This window comes from Symsagittifera roscoffensis, chromosome 1 (genome assembly GCF_963678635.1).
Source record: "Symsagittifera roscoffensis chromosome 1, txSymRosc1.1, whole genome shotgun sequence".
In the NCBI taxonomy this organism is placed as follows: Eukaryota; Metazoa; Xenacoelomorpha; order Acoela; family Convolutidae; genus Symsagittifera; species Symsagittifera roscoffensis.
The window spans coordinates 75,793,575-75,811,447 of record NC_087062.1 but is presented as its reverse complement, the minus strand read 5'-3'; the positions used below and the strand labels follow the sequence as shown (position 1 = coordinate 75,811,447).

General features: G+C 33.9%; 1 protein-coding gene across 1 annotated transcript in view; it reads left to right on the top strand.

Annotated features, from left to right (window-relative positions):
* The first annotated feature begins 5,345 nt into the window (after window positions 1-5,345).
* LOC134857040 (protein Wnt-2b-A-like) overlaps window positions 5,346-17,873 on the top strand; it is a 65,299-nt gene continuing 52,771 nt past the window's right edge. Inside the window, exons 1-3 of the mRNA XM_063873377.1 lie at window positions 5,346-6,252; window positions 8,183-8,556; window positions 15,018-15,304. Of these exons, the coding sequence (XP_063729447.1) occupies window positions 6,083-6,252; window positions 8,183-8,556; window positions 15,018-15,304 (831 nt within the window). The 5' untranslated portion in view covers window positions 5,346-6,082. The remainder of the gene's footprint in view (window positions 6,253-8,182; window positions 8,557-15,017; window positions 15,305-17,873) is intronic.

Sequence of the window (17,873 nt, the reverse complement as noted above, 5' to 3'; positions counted from 1 at the left end):
TTATAGTTTACAAAAATGAGATATCTTCAGATTCGATTCTTTTATCTCAAATGCTGGAGATCATGGTATATCTTATGAAATACAGCCTTCTCTCGAAAATCAATAGCCATTTGATGCTTTTCTATCGGCCTGTTCACCTTATTTCGTGCATATTGTTGAAATTCAAAGGGTTTTAAGGCCATCTATTGTTTTCTTTGAAATTTTTTCTGTAACTCTTTTCCAACTTTCTCTTGACCATGTTTTTAATGAACCATGCATGCTGTTGACTAATCGTTCCTGTAAAAATTTTGAATTCCTGTTGAATCTCTCTGAGAAGTTAATATCTGTAGATGGATAAATGCAAAAGATACATGTTAAGGGCTTGATTTAAAGGGCAATGATACTTAGAAGCCGGGGAATATCTAAGAGTTATACAAAGGATTCAACAATTTTTCAAAAAGATTTTTCAAAAACCTTATCGAGCTTTCATTTAACACCAAAAACGCTCAATTTTTCCAACAGTTTCAGAGCTGCTGGTAAATAAAAAAACGTTTCAAAATGCCGCTTTGGTCCTTTTTGGAAGGTTTTGACCAAAATGTCTTTTTTACGACGCATGCTCTCCCTCCCTCAAGGTTGAATTGTTGGCGCTGAAAGTGGTATCGTAATTTACTTCCAATGCGGGACCCTTTGGGGAGTAAAATGATCGAATTCTTGAGCCGAAAGAGGTGAGCATCCCCTTCCGGGCGTTAAGCTGGACAAGTTTTTTTGACAAGGTGCAATGCCGAAATAAGCTTTTATGATGATGATTTTTGGTTCTGATGGCGTTTGGTTTTAGCGATCTTCCCAATCATTTTTCAACAGTTCGAGCTTCTTAATTTGGGGTTTGAAACAGGATAAGTTATAGTGCCTTAATTACAGCATACCCTACCTGCATTTGTTTCTTTAAATGTGGAGTATAATACCAGTGGTATATTTAAAACTCAAGTTGAACCTTACTGTTGATAGTTTATTTCGTGCTTAAAAACAGCTAGAGCTATTCACCTTAACATAGCGCATGAATTGATGCATATTTTTTTAAAAATGCCAGCATGATTTTCTAGCATTGGACAACTTTTAGGGTGCTAAATAACTAGATACTTCATTTAACAAGCCTCCTTAAACAATGCTCTAGAATTGACGTGCTTACGCATAGGATACTGCATCAACAATTGAACGCGAAATGCAGTACCATATAACTGATAGGCATTGAGTCCAGACAAGCTAATTTGTCGTGGACTCCAAAACAGTCTCAATTATTCCATAGTGGTAACTGGATTTCTCAAAAAGATCTTGAAATTCTCAAACTAAATAAAACAAAGGTATTCTAATTTGAAATCATTGTTATAACAAAGTTGTAGAATGAGATCAAACGACAAATTGGAATTAAAAATTAGTTTATGGAGCCAAAAATCAGATCTACTCAAAATGACAAGTTTCAAACACTTATTGTTCCGACTTTCGATACGAAAGTAACGGAATATTTGTGCTCGGGGTGGGTTTTTTTTCTTCAGACAAATTTCGACTTTTCAATTAGTCATTTTTGACGAGATTTTTTATATCAATCAAAAAGTATTGTTGTCTTGAGCGTAAATTTGGAAAGATATTTCACATGTGATCGTTTTTTGTAAAGTTATGTGGGCTTTAAGATTGCCATTATGGCCAATTTGGGACAGTTAACCCGCGATATATCTCGCGCTATTAACGCGTAAGCCAGATTTAATCCGTCATTGAAATCGTTCTATATTGGTTAAAGAAAGCTTATTTGCCATATTGATTTGTTACTAGGAGCGAAATTTATCACTTTGTACTTGATATGGCGTGTGGGGTGATGGTTTTCACAAAAAAATCTCAATTAAAGTTTTTTTTAAAACTTTTTCATGTTAATACTGCTACATAGAATGCTCTATAAAATGTGGCAAGTTAGTTGGTATTTTTTTTTTCAAATTGACTGGTACTTCCAATGCGTCATAATTGGCGTGCGTCACTTAAGAAATTTTGTAGACTGAAAGTTTTACTCAGCGTTATCGATCATATTTTTGCTTGTGTATGCGAAGTGAAACTTCGCCTCGTGTAAAAAAATTCAGTGTTTTTTGTTTCCTTGCAGTTATGACTCATTTCCCCTCTTTTTTTGAAGCAAAGACGAAATAATTGTGCCCGGGTTGGTTTTTTCTCCAGACCAATTTTGATTTTTAGCTAGCCATTTGTGACGTGTTTTCTTTTATACTCCCAAAATGCTGCCTTGAGCTCAAATTTGAGAAAATAGCCTACCTGCGATTGTTTTCCGTAAGCTATGGGGGTTTGAAAGCTGCTGATTTGGCCAATTTTGGATAATAAACGCGCGATATTTTTCCTGCTACTTAAGCCTAAGCGGCAATTAAATAATTCCTTATTGAATTAAGGCAAGCAATTGCTTTTATTAGAGCGTTACCAGACTCAAAAAATGTACTTCACTAACATGAGGGGGATGGGGGTTGATAAAATTTAAAAAATCATTAAAAATCAAAAAATTAAGAACGTATTTTTTTCTATTGTTTCTCAAATTATGTCCAAAAATTTTTTTTTGGTTGATTTAAAACGGTATTTGGAAGATTCAGGGCTTCGCCTTGATACGAGTTGTCCTGGTTTCTTTCTTCAAACCATTGAGTTTGCTTGAACTGGAATGGTATAATCTTTTAAATCCATTGAGCCAAATGTAAATTCTCAAAACAACTTGGAAATTGATTGGCACTTTGTTTTTATTGGCTTCTGACTAAATATATGAATGACATTTCACAAGGCAAAGTTAATTAGTATATCAAATATTTTTGCTCAGAGAAGATACTTTTTTAAACAAATATCGCAGTATTCTGGACATATTGTGCCAAAAGCACAGCGACAGGCTATTCATGTTTGTTTTTTTTTCGGCTCAAACTCGGTGGGAAATTCGATGGATCAAAAATGGCTGTAAAAGTCTACTCTAATGACTAATTGGTAGTTTTCAACTGTCTGTTAGTTGTGTTTTTCTTCAGGGAGGTCAAGGGAGTGCAGAAAAGGTGTCAAAATATTTAAATGTTTATTGTAAGGCACCGAGATTTCATTTTCCCCAAAAATGTGTGCTGCTTGGTATTCCATCTTCTCCCTGATTCGAGCGAAGACGCGTCTTTTTTAATAGTATTCACAATCAAGTAGAGTTTGAAAATCGTGAAGCGATAATTCGTAACAGGTGACAACTCGTAAAAGGCGACAATTCGTAACAAGCGACAATTCGTAATAATAACTTCAGCGGCAAACACTAATTTATGTGCACTATTCTTCTCGTGCCGAATGTAAGCGCAGCGGAGGGAAGCGGAGCAAGCGTATTCTACTTGCCAATGCTTTATGACGAATTGTCGCTTGTTATGAATTGTCGCCTGTTACGAATTGTCACGCTAATTTGAAAATAACGGAAATGGTACTACATGTTTTTCTTCGTCCGCGCGAAGTTTTTTATTGTTTGAATACACAACAGATAACACCAAGTCGAGTATTTGATCAGCCAGTGAATAATTAGAAATTAAAGTTTTGACTTTGATCGTTCTATTTTCATAGAGATTTAAGCGGGGTTACTTATTTATTTGAAGAGTTTCCAGTGAACTTTACATGAATAATCTGTCGTATTTGGACAAATTTTATAATCTACTATTTCACTATCTAATACCACTACTTTGAACGGTATATAAAGCACGTGTTCTATACCATAAAAAACCAGACTTTCAATTTTTATCAAAGTAACCAGGTGCTTTAAACCTAAACGGCGGCTGGTACTCAATCTTGGCCATAAAAATTTAGGTGAAATTGAAATTGAATTATGGCGAAGTTTTTCTTTCAAACGGCTTTGACTGCTGAAATTCTACGCAGGTATAAAGCAGTTTTTTGACTCGTCTACTTGAGAAATAATTAGTGCGGTGCTCGTATAATCTTTAACTCTTAAGGATCAATTCGATGAGCTCAATGCTGCAGATAAGTAGGCATGTTTTGAGAAACTTCTTCCAGATGCAACCTGTTTTTTAAATGTATTGGGCTATAAATCGTTATATTTAGAATGTTTGTCCTATTAATTCGTTTTGATCCACTTGATCTATCATTATAAGCAAATTACATTTTTCTAAAAACTTAGTATTATGACTGCTTTTTCTGGTCACCGAGAGAATATAATATCGGTCATATGTTCATTGCAGTCTAACTTACCACAAAGGGTTTGAATATGACTTGAAGCATGACTTGAACTCTGCCCGAATTAATACTAAAAAATAGCTTGGATTAGCTCAAGTTCTGGAGCTTTGGCAGCTTCAGTCATCAACTCTCAAATGAGGTCCAAAATGTTTAGATTGCACTGCAAAACGATTCCCGGGCCGAGGTCGGCAACTTATGTGGCGACCGAACTAGGTCGGGGAAACGACAATCGCTTGGCCGAAAATTCTCACTTGTACCGAGATTTGAGTCGCAACGTAAACATGGCAAAATCACGACATGGACGAAAGTGGTCACAACATGAGTCGCGCAAATTCAGAGCAAAAATCATGCATAATCTCAACATGAATATTCTTGTTGTTTTGAAAGTCGCGCAAAGTTGCTTAGAATCTTCTGGGTCCGGCAAAGTAGTGAACAAAAATTGGTCGCGTTAAGTCCCGTAATCTTTTTTTGGGTCGCGCAAACTCAGAAAAATTCTTCGATCGCACAAAGTAGCAATATACCCATTTTGAGATGCTATGATAGCAGCGCGGCATAAACGTTTTGGGTCGCGATGGTGACTAAGTAAGTCGTCAACCTCAGTTCCTGGTACAAGCGACCAAAAAGCGCCAATTTTTTTTCAAAATTGGAGCATTATCTGAAATCGTCTCTATTTGATGTTGCTGATCCGAAAAGAGGTTTACTCCGCTGATAAAAGTCCGTCCTGGTCTTGAATTGAACATCAGAAGCTAAATTTCCATTCCGAAGCTGTGTTTTATTTCATTCTCACCGTCATAAATTCTTTGGTCTCGAATTTCATTTAATTGAAAATTTACTCGTAGGCCAAGTTGTAACTTTGATTTTCGTTAGAAAAACGAGCCGCATCTTTTTTTCAAGTCTGCTATAAAACAGTAAAATTTCCATATTTTCACTTTCAGACTTTGAAAGTTCATTTTGGTAGTCTTTCAAAGAAACTGCCACGGGCTTGTAAATTCTCTATGTTGTTTTTTGGTCTTAGTAATTGTTGTTTTAAGAGAGGTGTTAAAAAGTCTACTAAATTGATTAAACAATAATTTATCTAATTACGGCAAAATTTTTTATGATTTGTTTGGGCGATAAAAGCTATGTGCAAAAAAGATCATGTTGGTCAAATTGAACCAATATTTGCAATTTTTCAGACGATAATTTAGTTTTATTGGGTTTCACCTGTGTGCTGATTTGGTCAGTTCTGATTTAGTTATTATTAAAATTCATGTAGGTAAATTTAGACGACAGTTAAAACTATTGAAATTAGCTTAATAACATCCATTTTCAATTTTACCAAGCTAGCCTCGTGAAGTTTCTCGCGAAGCGAATGCGTGCCGCGCAGCCGAGATTTAAAGTGATTGCGACTTAGTGTCAATAACGCACACCTGTGATATCAGGTGGAACCCCACAGAGAAAATTGTAAATTATCAAAGAAATCAACACAAACAAACTATTTTACCTTTTGTTGATTAGCCGCTCCCTGCTAGCTCTCAGCCGCTGAACAACCAACCAAACTAAGCAACCAACCAAAAGCTGACTGGCTATCAAATTGTAACTATCCAAAATTGCAACTGAACGAATGGCAAATACAAAGCATTTGATGTGGGAGTGAAATGAATAACACTTCCTGTGAAAAATACTCCACCCGAGTTTGACTTTCGACCTCCCGCGGAGAAACCAATTTGGACGAAACTTCGACCCTAATTGCAAATTTTCTTTACAGTCTACATTATTGCAAATTCGCGAATTCTTTATCTGAAAAATCTCGAAAACCTGGGATCTGCTCAGATTACTTTAATTTATGTGGGCCGCTGACGCCATTTTTCTCTGACTTGGTTATTTATTTTGAATGAGTTATTTTGATCGGTCTGTTATACCCTTGCTTATAACTGCTTGGTTTTCTTTTGTTATGGCCGACACTGGTGACTTGAGGATGACTAACTTTGGACTGTGTGCACTGTTTATGTGCTTCCGATCAATAGATGCCCAAATTTTTCCCGAAGTTGAACAACCCTGGTGGTAAGCTCCTTCTTTAAGCAGGTTTATACAGTCCTTTTTAGTATAGTACTTGAGTCACTGAAACCTAGATGGAACCCAGAATCTTAAAATGATTCGGTAAACGCATTTGCATTTGTTTGTTTGCGTTTTCCCACTTTTTCCAACATGATGACACCCATCTTACTTGAAAGTCTTCGGCGATCATCATTGCAGTAATTAGCTGATGACCTTCAAAGAAGATTTTTGATGACAACAAAAGAAAAATGCGAATCACAATTTCCTAAATAGTTATATATTTCCTCAAACTACTTTTCAAAAACTGATTTTTTTTAAAAATCTGTAAATAGATCTCATTGCGTTTGCTATTGAAGTTTCACCAAATTGTTCCGGCAATACGTTTTTTTATTTCGTTTCATTTTGCATTTGGTCCAGCGAGTGATTCAAAATGCATTTAATTAAGTTTTAAAAAAAGAGTTTAGGAAGATTTAGGTTTGGATTCTGCATGCAGCTTAAAGCCATCAAAGCTCAAATATTCTAAAGACAGCTTAACAGTCAATTTTAAAGATAAAAGCCTTTGTCCTCTTATTCAATAACACTAATTTTAAAATAATTGAGCAAAATTTTTTTATAGCTTCATTTTTTTTTGAGAATTAACCAGTCGGGTTCTGACAGTTATTGTTTTTTGTTGTTGTTCCGACCATTCAAGGATTAGAAAAAAACTTGGGTTTCAAGTCTTCAGTCAATGTTGACCATCTCACATAAAGCTCGTAGAGGGTGCAGTGTGGTATCTTTTTGAGGCCCTTTTGGCCGTGATTCTCAGTGTCAAAAAAAACTGGTCTGGTTTTTTTTCGTTTTTTTTTTCAGACTGAATTAGACGATATTGATGAAAGGCTGACGTTAATTTAATTTTACTTGACGATATTTTTTTCCAATTTGTCCTAATTAAATGGCACATACTAAAAAAAGAAAATAACACAAAGTTTAGACAAAAAATTGCAAAAGATTTTTTTTTCGTTTTTTGATTTTTTTAAATCATCTTGAAATTTTTTCTCATATCAGTTACTTTTGAAAGAACTCGGAATACCAATTAAGTTGCATCGAAAGAACCCCCCTCGCGGTAATACTAGATCCGCCCTTGATCATTAGTGTACATAAGTGCTTCTACCAAGCAAATGTTCTGATCTACTATTTCTGATGATTTCTTCACCTGAGTTCATATCTTGATAGGCGATCCTTAAAATCTGTATAAAAAGCGTAAACCGGTTGTTGTGCAAGTAGCGCCGATTGTTTTGACCGCAGGTATAATTGCAAATAAAAACCCTTCAAAAAATTATATTGTTTTACTTAAATTACAGATTTTTCAAAGTGAGTTGATTGGTCCACAGCTTATCCATAAAATATTCTTTTAAAAAAGAATACTGAACCCTTTATATGCTCTTAGTTTCAATTTTTTCGCATTATTGAGACAATTTTTTTTTCAATTTCTTCTTGGATAAGATTCAAAACAAAGTTTTTATATTAAAGGATGCTAGGAAGCTTCTTGATCCTTCAGAATTTTCTTAAAAGTGCTTAAAATTGCTCGCAAAAACTTTGTGAGGGTGAGGCAACATTTAACAGCCCGGAAAATAATCAAAAAACCTGCTTCGACCAAATGGATTTTCTGAGGCAAAGTTTTGAAAAAACAGGCCAAAGAAGGCGTTTTTAGGCAATTTTTGGAAACTTTTGACCAAAAAATTGCGTTTTTTCGGCGCGCTCTCCCCTTAAAATTAGTTCGCTCCTTGCCCCCTAAATCCGCTGGTATATATAATATTTGGTTTTCAGAACCTGAAGAACAATCCAAGCTTAATTTGAAACATGCAACAAAAAACTGAGACTAAAAACTAGAGAAAAGGGTCGAACATTTTTTCAGTGTGAAGCTCCAACTGAGTGCGGAACTGTTTCTGAATTTTAGGGACACATTTCTACTTTCAAAACAGTACACAGATACATCGGTGTATCAAAAATCTGAACTCAATTTGTCGAGTAAGTTACATGTGGCCGGCTCGATGAATGAAAAGTTGTCAGCCTCAAACTCGGCTTCTTCGACCACAAGTACGAAGGATGGCCTCCCGGACTATGTGGCGATGGATTTTAAACACGTGTCGCTGTTATCATCTCGCCAGAAGTACCTGGATAACTACAATGGTCTGGAGAAGATTCTGTTCGAAAGCACAAACTTGGCTCTCAGAGAGTGCAGGAGGTTGTCCAGGCACCTATTGTGGCGGTGTCCGACTTACACAGATACAATCACAGGTGGAAAGAGCTTCTCGTTTGAGCTCAAAAAATGTTAGTTTAATGCAGTCTTAAAAGCATCAGGGTGATAGAAATGTCGTTGGCCAGGTCATTAAAACTTGATTGGTCAAATACTTAATCTAGATTTATTGGGCGAATGTAATGATGCCAACAGCTTAGCATTTTGAAGGAATAAAAGCGAAGCGAATGCAGCTTGATGACTTCTGATTTAGTTTTAATAATTAACAATGTCAGGGTTCAACATGACTTCATTTTGACGAAAACTTTTCTAAAGAAATTTTGGTAGGAAAAGGGTAACTGAATTATTCATTCTGGTTATAGGATCTACAGAATACTGAAATTTTTTTATCTATCCATACTACAGAAAAATTTCGCGTGTTAATCTGAGTGCAGAATTGTTAATTAATCTATCCTAATCGACTGAAACAAAAATAACTGATTTTTTAGTGGCAAATACTCAACGTTTGCAAGATATGGTGTTTTAACTTTTAAATTGGTAAAACTTCAGGAGAAAAGCACTAAAATGAGATAATTATTCAATTTTAAATTAGAAGCACCTGTTTGGTAAATAAGAAATCAATTTGACAGTTATTCACCAGTCCACTGAACTATCAAACTGATCCATCAAACCAATTAAGGAGCCATCAAGACTAAAAAGGTGCCAAGTATCAATTAACCAGTTTTTACTGCATGAAACGAAAAATTGAATGACGAAATAATTGGATCTCTTTAATGACAATACTCCTTCAAAAACATTGCTTCTTTTGCATTCATAGTTTCTTAAGTCCAATTTCTTTTTACCCCTCCTTCCACAGTTTATAATTCACGCAAAATGAAAAACTGAGCTATTAAACTGAGCATAGTTTTTTAACTATGCTCAGTTTAAAAGCTGTTTTTTATTTTACGTGGCTTATAAACTGTAGGAGAGGTAAAAAAAATTTAAAAATTATGAATGCAAATTTTTATACTTTTTTAGACTTTTTCACTTTTAAATACTCGAACAAAAATGAACAAGAAGTATTCAGTTTTATACTAATGTGCCATGAAAAAGAGCAAAAAAATTCAAAAGATCCATTAATTGAAGTTTGTGATGAAAATTCTTGCCAATTTTGTCTGCGCGGATAACAATTCGAAAGTCAACAAATAAACTCAGCAGTTTCATTCAAAAACTGTGTGACTTTCAAAAAAATATAGACAAAAAACGGTCAAAAGTTTTAGTTTATGCGTTTAGAAGACAAAATTGAAGGTTTATGTACTTACTTTTTCTATTTTTTTTTGACCACCAAAAAAAATCAAAAACGTACTTTTTTGCAATCAAGAATTTAGTTTTGTCCCGCTCCCTGGTGAGTTAGTGTGTGAGTAAGTGTGCGTCTCGAGTTGTTTTTTACGCTTCATCTCTAAATAAATTGAGACAAAATAATGGGATTTTTTGTGTGCTGATTAATGTCCGCCGTGTACCTATTTAGTTGAAAAAAAATTGAAATATGGGAAACAAAATCGGAGTCAATGAACCTGACGACGTTGCAGTTCATTTTCATTATGGTTGAAATTGTGCATCTTTTGTAAAAAAATAAAACGTTGAACTTCAAATTTAAGCCCCATAAAATGATGTCATTATTCCGATTTTCGAAAAAAAAGGAATATTTATGCTTGGTGTGGTTGGTTTAGTTATTCAATTTTTGGAGATTGAAGTAATAGTTGTCAATCTTTAATAGTTGTCCCATTGAAAATCTTGACTCCTTGAATCAAAATTTTATAAGATATTTCAACTGCAATTAAGTTCAAAATTGGGCAATTTGGCCATGCTCTGGTATAATTTATGCGCGCTGTGAAGATTTTATTCATAATGTTGAAGCGTAACGCGAATCATTTGTGCACGGAGAATTATCCCGCACAATTTGTTTTTCCTAAATTTGCAGTTGGTCGTATTCCTTTTGTACGACTAATATTTTGACACTTGATCTTCGATATTTTGACTCTTGAGTTTTCTAAAATTTGCTTTCTTTTACCAAAAATTAGTCGAGACCAATTAAAGGGAAATCGGAACATTCAGGGCTTGGCCTGATACACGAGCAGTTTTGTTGAAGTTACTTACAGCTCTGTAATTATGACGGTTGTTAAATTTAAAGTTGGTACCATTTATTACAATAAGCAATACTCAGCTACTAACATCAAAAATGATGCAAAAAATGCAAATATCATCTCAAATACATCACTGGTAGCAAGCAAAATTTGAGAGAAAAAGATAAAGACCAGTGGCTTGATCAATTTCATAGGTAATATCGATAATTTTGAAGCTGCGATCGATGTATTGAACAATAACAACTTCTTAGCTAAAATTTTGAAACAAGGTGGATCAAACTATTTTGAAAGTTTTATGTTTTTTTTTTAAAAAGTAATGGTCATTTTTTTTAAAGTTAATCTACCTTGACAGTGTACGTTTGAAAAATAACAATCACTTATTGTTTTCCTCTCGGTCTGTAAAGTGTTTTCTAATCGAATTTCAAGTCTAAGCAGGGTAATTTTTTTACAAATTACAAATTATTTCAGCTTGCGAAGAAAAATGAAATAGATGAACTTTTTTTAAGTACTTTTTCGTTTTTTTAGACTCATATTTTGCATTTTGTTGTGTTAAGTCCCCATGATTTTTGAGACTTAAATGTTTTTAATTAAATCAAATTAGTGGCACATCAAATTTTTGAAAAATTATCAAAAGTTTTTCTAAAATTTCTGCTCTTAAAAAATTTCACGTTTTGAGATTTTTATAAGATTTTTTTTCAGCTCAGTTATCGCTCGGTAAATTTTTCATGCTAGTTCAAGGCTTGTCATTGTGTTTTGTCCCAAGTCGTTGTCAAAAAACTTATTTGGGACTAACAAATGAAAACTTTGGGTGCTGTTGTTTGTTGTTGTTTTTTTCATTTGGTTAATCGAGTCGGCGGCTTTCTTTATCGCAAAACCTGCAAAGCTCAGCCTGGCCTCTGTGTGTTATTTAACTTCAACAACGAAAGAGATTGAAAGTCGCATCAGCATCAAATAATAAGTAACTGAAGTTTCAGTAAAATAGTATTTAGGTTTAAGAATTGTCAGACAAGAGTTTAGTTTCTTCTTATGCTGAAAAAATCTGAAGTTCTAAGATAATTCCAGCCTTCAATTTCCTGATGAACGGCTTTTAGTCGCATAATTCAAATTTTTTGTGTAGTTAACGAGGTTCTTTCCTTTGAAAACATCTTTGTTGTTTTTAAAAACTTCAAGTAAATTATTCCGTTTGTTTACACTTGCGAAAGCAAATGTCTTGTAATCGGAAACAAGTATTCATTCCCTCAAACTAGTCTTCTTGCAATTTTTGGAATTACTTCAAAATAAATCTTAACAATGTTCACACTTGGCCTGTAGGCATTCTTAAGTCCGAAGTTCAAATATCTCGGCCTTACTTCGTTTTTTTTTGTATGTTTGCAATTGAATATTTCCTTCCCGATTGTCGGACTTTCGTTTACCTGCCAAAATTTTTTCTGCTTAGTTGCCATCGCACGGAATTTTCTTGTCGTGTAATAAAGTATCATGGTATTACGTTCATTGTAGCTTTTCAGCTCAACTGCTGTCTGCTAAAACATTGTCATCTTCGTTAAGTTGTATCCCCTTCGTAAATTTCGTACCATTGCTGATTTAAAAGTTGAATGTCTTGCTTTGCATAAATGCTTAAAATAACTCCTATTTGATAAAAACAGGTTTTGTAAAAATGTACATGATTGGGTTTATATTTTTTTAGACGCTTTGGAAAATTTTCTCACTTTTTGCAAAAAAAAATCAGTTTTTCTCAAAAACAATTCCACCGATTTTTAAAAGAAGGGTTATCAATAGAAAGACCGCCTTGTCGTCTATGTCTCTGCATACTCTTCTAGTCTCTTCTTACTTCACCCCTCTGTCCACAGCCTTCGAAAAAGTCTGGGGGTTAATCTTTGATCTATAAGTTTGATTTTTTTCCGTTTGTTTTACTCTTCAAAAAATCAAACACCTTTTCCAGATTTAACTGGGTCCCTAATTGTCTTTTCTCGAGACTATGAATATTTTGGTTCATTCAGTTTTTTTAAACTTTTCTCATTTTTTTCGACTTCTTATGTTTTTTTTGCGTTTGTGGTGTATCGCAAGTGGTGCTAAGCTCAGCTTCTCCTCTCTGTTTGACTTTTGAATTTTAGAATGCGCAATTTCATAGTCCACGACTGTAATAATGAATTGTGTAGAATTTAGTTCATGGCTTTATAAAAGTTAAACATTGTTGACAAATTATTATGGAAACATAATGGGCGACCTAGGGTTTGCATTAAAGCTGATTTAAAAAATCGCCTGAAGAAAAGTGAAATCGAGCAAAGTTTGGCGCCAGAAATTCTGGCGCAAACATTGGCGCCAGACCTTCACAAAGCAAACCAAATTGCATAGAAAATCATGTTATCTGTCAGCAGCAATCGTTGTTTTTGAAAAAAATTGATTTAATTGAAGTCATTGAAGTCATCGAAAGTCTAAAAAATAAATATAGTACAGATTGCTATGATATCAACACTGTTCTCGTCAAGCATTCCAGAACTATACTAGCAGGCCCTTTGACTAAAATTTTTAATGACTGCCTAACTCAGGAATCTATCCAAAATGTTTAAAAATTGCAAAAATTGTACCAATTTTCAAGGAGGGAGACATCGATGACCCCTCAGACCATAGACCAATCTCGCTTCTTCCAGTTCTGGATAAAATTTTTGAGCGTTTAATTTTTAAACGAGCCCAATCATATATAGACAAGTTTAATACCATCCGAAACACTAAGTTTGGCTTCAGATCAAAAAGAAGCACTGTTGACGCCATCCTTACCTTGTTGGAAGTAGTGTCAACATCGCTATCGAACAAAACACTAACTGTTCAGAAGAATACTTTTTTGGATCTAGCAAAGGCTTTTGACGCTGTTAATCACTCTATTCTGTTAATAAAAATGGAACATATGGGATTCAGAGGGCCTGTCTTAAATCTCTTGGAATCTTACCTTGACAATTGCTATCCGTACATCGAAACTAACTCTTATAAGACCGAACTTAAACTGGTGTCTTTTTGTGTTCCTCAAGAATCTATCCCTGGCCTGCTTTCATTCATACTCTACATAAACGATCTACAAATAGCCACAAAAACACAGGGGTACTTTTGTATGCTGATGACACTGTTCTGAAATCCACAAACAACAAAGACTATATTGCTTTCGCACATCAATCGGCTTTGCTTGAAGTAAATGATTGGTTAGACAAGCACAAATTGACACTGAATGTCAAAAAAACTAAGACCATGAGATACTGTCGGAGCAAAAAAAAACGGAATAAAGACCAGTCAAATATTTTTAAATGACACTCAAATGGAAGATGTAGAATGTTTTAAATATCTTGGAATTCATCTTGACTGTAAATTGAATTTTCATCAGCATATTGAAAAGGTAAAAAAACAAAGTTTTGAAATTCTGTGGAGTGTTTTTTCAATTTGGAAAGTTTCTCACGGGACGGCAATTAATATTTGCATATAAAAAACTTATATGCAACCAATCCTCCAATATGGAGTTTTAGTTTATGCAAATACCGACGAAACCAAACTGTTAGAACTGGAAATGAAAGTCAGAAGGCTGATCAGAAGAATTTTTTATAAACACAGGATGGATTCAATCACTGATAAAATGCATGAAAATAAACTATATACGGTAAAAGAATTTTTTGCGTACGAAGTTCTGAAATTAACCGGGAAAATTATTCGAAAAGAGTGCCAAGTTGATATTCCATTACTGAACAAGAATTAAACGTGATATTTTCAAAAAGAAAAACGAATCAAAAATTAGCTATAAATAGAAATAAACTCAACAGAGGGTCGATTACACTTAAAATTAGAAAATTGTTCAACTTTGTAATAATTTTTTTTCTCGCCTTTTGCCCCCAATTTCTTGAATGGGGCTTCTCGGTTTCAATTAAATAGTTTTAATCATAAATTTTTGGATAATTACATTCTAGAAAATACGGTTTTACTGGGCATGCTTTGAGGCATTTTATTGATCAATAAGTAGAATTTGTTTCTGTTGGTTTCCAGTTTATGGGTAGAAAAGACTACCCAAGAAAACAAAAAATGAAATTATTTTTTATATATATATATAAATAGAGAACGGTTTAAAGGTGGGAATAAAGAGGTTTTACGTTTAAAAAATGCTTACCGGTAGAAGGTGCTTTGCATTGGATTGAAGAATTCAACTACTTTTTGTTCTCCGCCTAATAAGACACCTGAAAACGGGCCGTGTTGGCTTAATGGTGTTCTCCCAAACAATTCTAATGTGCAATTATAAATTTTTTATAAGTAACTTTGTAACAAGATATCGTTTGGAAACAATTTATTATTATATTATAAAGTGAGCTCTTTTCTCTGCTAGTTATTATATTGTCAGCAAAAAAGGTTTTCGAAAGATTAAATTTAGTGTGACATTTTAGTCACCAAAGAGTTCAGTTACGTGTCAACTCTAAACAGTGCCGCTCTCATGTACAAGATCAGAGAAGGCTGTATGCAGGGGGAGCTGCGCTTTTGTGACTGCCGCTACAACCCAGACAGCACAACCCGTCTCAACGAGACCCACACGCTGGACAAAGATTGCTCCGAGATCCACAAGATGCCCAGAGACCTGTCACGCAAATTCACAGACAAACCACTTCTGCCCCCAGACAGACAGTTTTTCCTGGAGACGGCAGTGGTGTTGCACAACTACCTGCTGGGTAGAAAAGTGAGTGATTTCTATCTATTTCAAATAAATTTATGCAAATCTATTTTATTGAAGTTTAAAATGCAAAAAAGTTTTAATTTAGATAATTTCCATATTGCACCGAATGATCCGACCACGCATACTTTACTTTTTAATTATCGCAAAACAAAATATAGAAAACAAATTTTTGGCCCAACTAAGATGAAAATATGGGTTCGGCTGTACTTTATCGCCTCGCAAAATAACTTACCAGAACCAAACGTCTGATAGCTCGAGAGATATATCATATAAAAGACCTTTGATCTTGATTCGAACTGCAATCAAAAATGTCACAAAATTATTTTCTAGAAAAAAACAAATTTTTCAAATTTTCAATTGCTATAAGTTTTAGAGTGATCCGTTACTCAACTTTTATTTTTCAAAATTTGCCCACAACAATCAATTTGTCAAAAAGTGGTAAATTCAGTTTGAATGGTTAGTGTACATGTAAAGTTCCCAGCTTTTAGTCCTTTGACTTCACGAACAGCAATGGCATTTCGAATCGAAAACTTGTTTTTCTAATAAACAGTTCGGTAAAAGTGCATGATCGGTGCAAGCGAGTTAAAAATATCAAGTCAAAAAAATGTGACAGCAAGTGTTTCAGCATATATTAGCAATATAAAAATTTACAGTGGTAATCACAAACAAAAACCCCTTTGAACGCAATAGACTGTTTCAATGATTTTGTTTAAATGTTTGAGCTTAGCCGCTTTAATTTTCCTGAACTTTATGGTTCTTAGGCTTTCTTAGATAACTTGCACTTAGCAAATTGCGTTTTCCGTTGTTTCTCAAAAATGTATTACAAAGATTGCAATAAAAGCGAAAAATGGACGGTCAAATTATTTAAAAAGGTTGTTAGGGACATAATTCGGCACTACTAGAATCCCTCCTAGGTCGATTTTTCGGATCGATTGCTGATCTTCTCCATTTTGTGCATTTATAAATGACCGTTATGTGCAGAACATAGCCAAAAATTTTTTCAAAATTGGTTGAAAAAATACAGAGAAAAAAGTACATGGCGAAAAATTGGAACTCAATAACTTCTTTTGTAGTTCGTCCATTAGATGGTGAGATCTAAACACGCGCGTCCTTATTGACGAATCAAATCTATTTACTACTATCAATTAATTCATTTTAAAAGCATTGAAAAATGACTGACACTACAACTTTTTAAAGACTTGAACATGAGGTAATTGTTACAACTCAAATTGCTAGCAATTTTTTTGCTGAATTTCACAGAAAATAAAATCAAAATATATAAGAGCCAAGTTAATTAATTATTTCTTCACTGGCAAAAGCAAGTGACTCAAATGGGGCACTAGACTTTTTCCGCCTAATTTTTTTTCTTCTAGCTTCTGCAATGCTACGCTTGCGTTGTATAGCAAATGCTCGGAAGCTTTGCTTTGCCTCTATACTATGATAAACTTTTTCAAATTTTTGTGTGAAATCATTTTTTTCATATACAGTTTAACGTAGTGTTTTTGTTTTTTGACCCTTGTTTGTCAGACCTTCGAAATCTAAAACTATTTTTTAAATACTTTTTTTCTACAAATAAAAAAGAAACAACGAGAACAGGAATATCTTGTTGCGGTGCAAGTAGCACAGAATATTTGGGCAAAATTCACAAAAAACATATATATTTTTCCACCAAATTTAGTGTTTTCTTGAACAAAATTTTTTCAAAAAATTGTTTAAAAAAAAACGTTTCAATTTGTTTTTTCAAATTCTGGCACTGAAATTTTAGAGTATTTTGAAAAATTGTTTATTGCCCGAGAAGCGTTAAAGTAGGTTTGCAAAACTAACTTTTTTCTAAACTAAAATCAATTTTCAATCCTGTCTGCTCATTTTTTTTTATATAACGAACGTTTCACTTACCAATTTTCTCGACAGCCGGAAAACGTATTGGAAATTTCATAATGTAATTCGAATCCCGCCTGAAAAATTTTTAATAAGCTATAACACTGAAGCTTGTCGGATGTTTTTTTTTTTAGTAAATGATTTTGCATGGAAAACAAAACTAAAACACGCCCGAATTTTCAATGGTCGGAACAAAAGAGAGTTCCAAATTAAAAGTTTCAAAAACGCTTATCAAGTTGTGTGAATTTTTCCTTCATTTTTTTTCTCAAAGTAAAAAGAATTTTACATTGCAAGAAATTAAAAAATTTGATCACCGTTTTTGGTTCTTTTAAATAAACCGTTCTGCCTTTAGGAAAAGATTTGCCAATTGCAAAAACAAATTTTGTGCCCTTATTTATGAGGTGAGTTACTCGAACACGTAGCCTCGTCCTTAATTAAAGAATCCTTAGCACCGGTTTTTAGCCTACAAAACATTGAATGCCTCTGCGTAAAAGATTTGAAAAAGGCAAGTTTTTTTCACTGTAAATATATATATATATATATATATATATATAAATACAACTATATATAAGTTTATATGGAAAATTACTGAGTAGTTTTCGATGCCTTCATGGATGAAAAAAGCTTGCAGGAGCTAGCAGCACGATGTGGATAGATGATAAACTTTCTATTATTTTTTAAAGATTTTCTAATT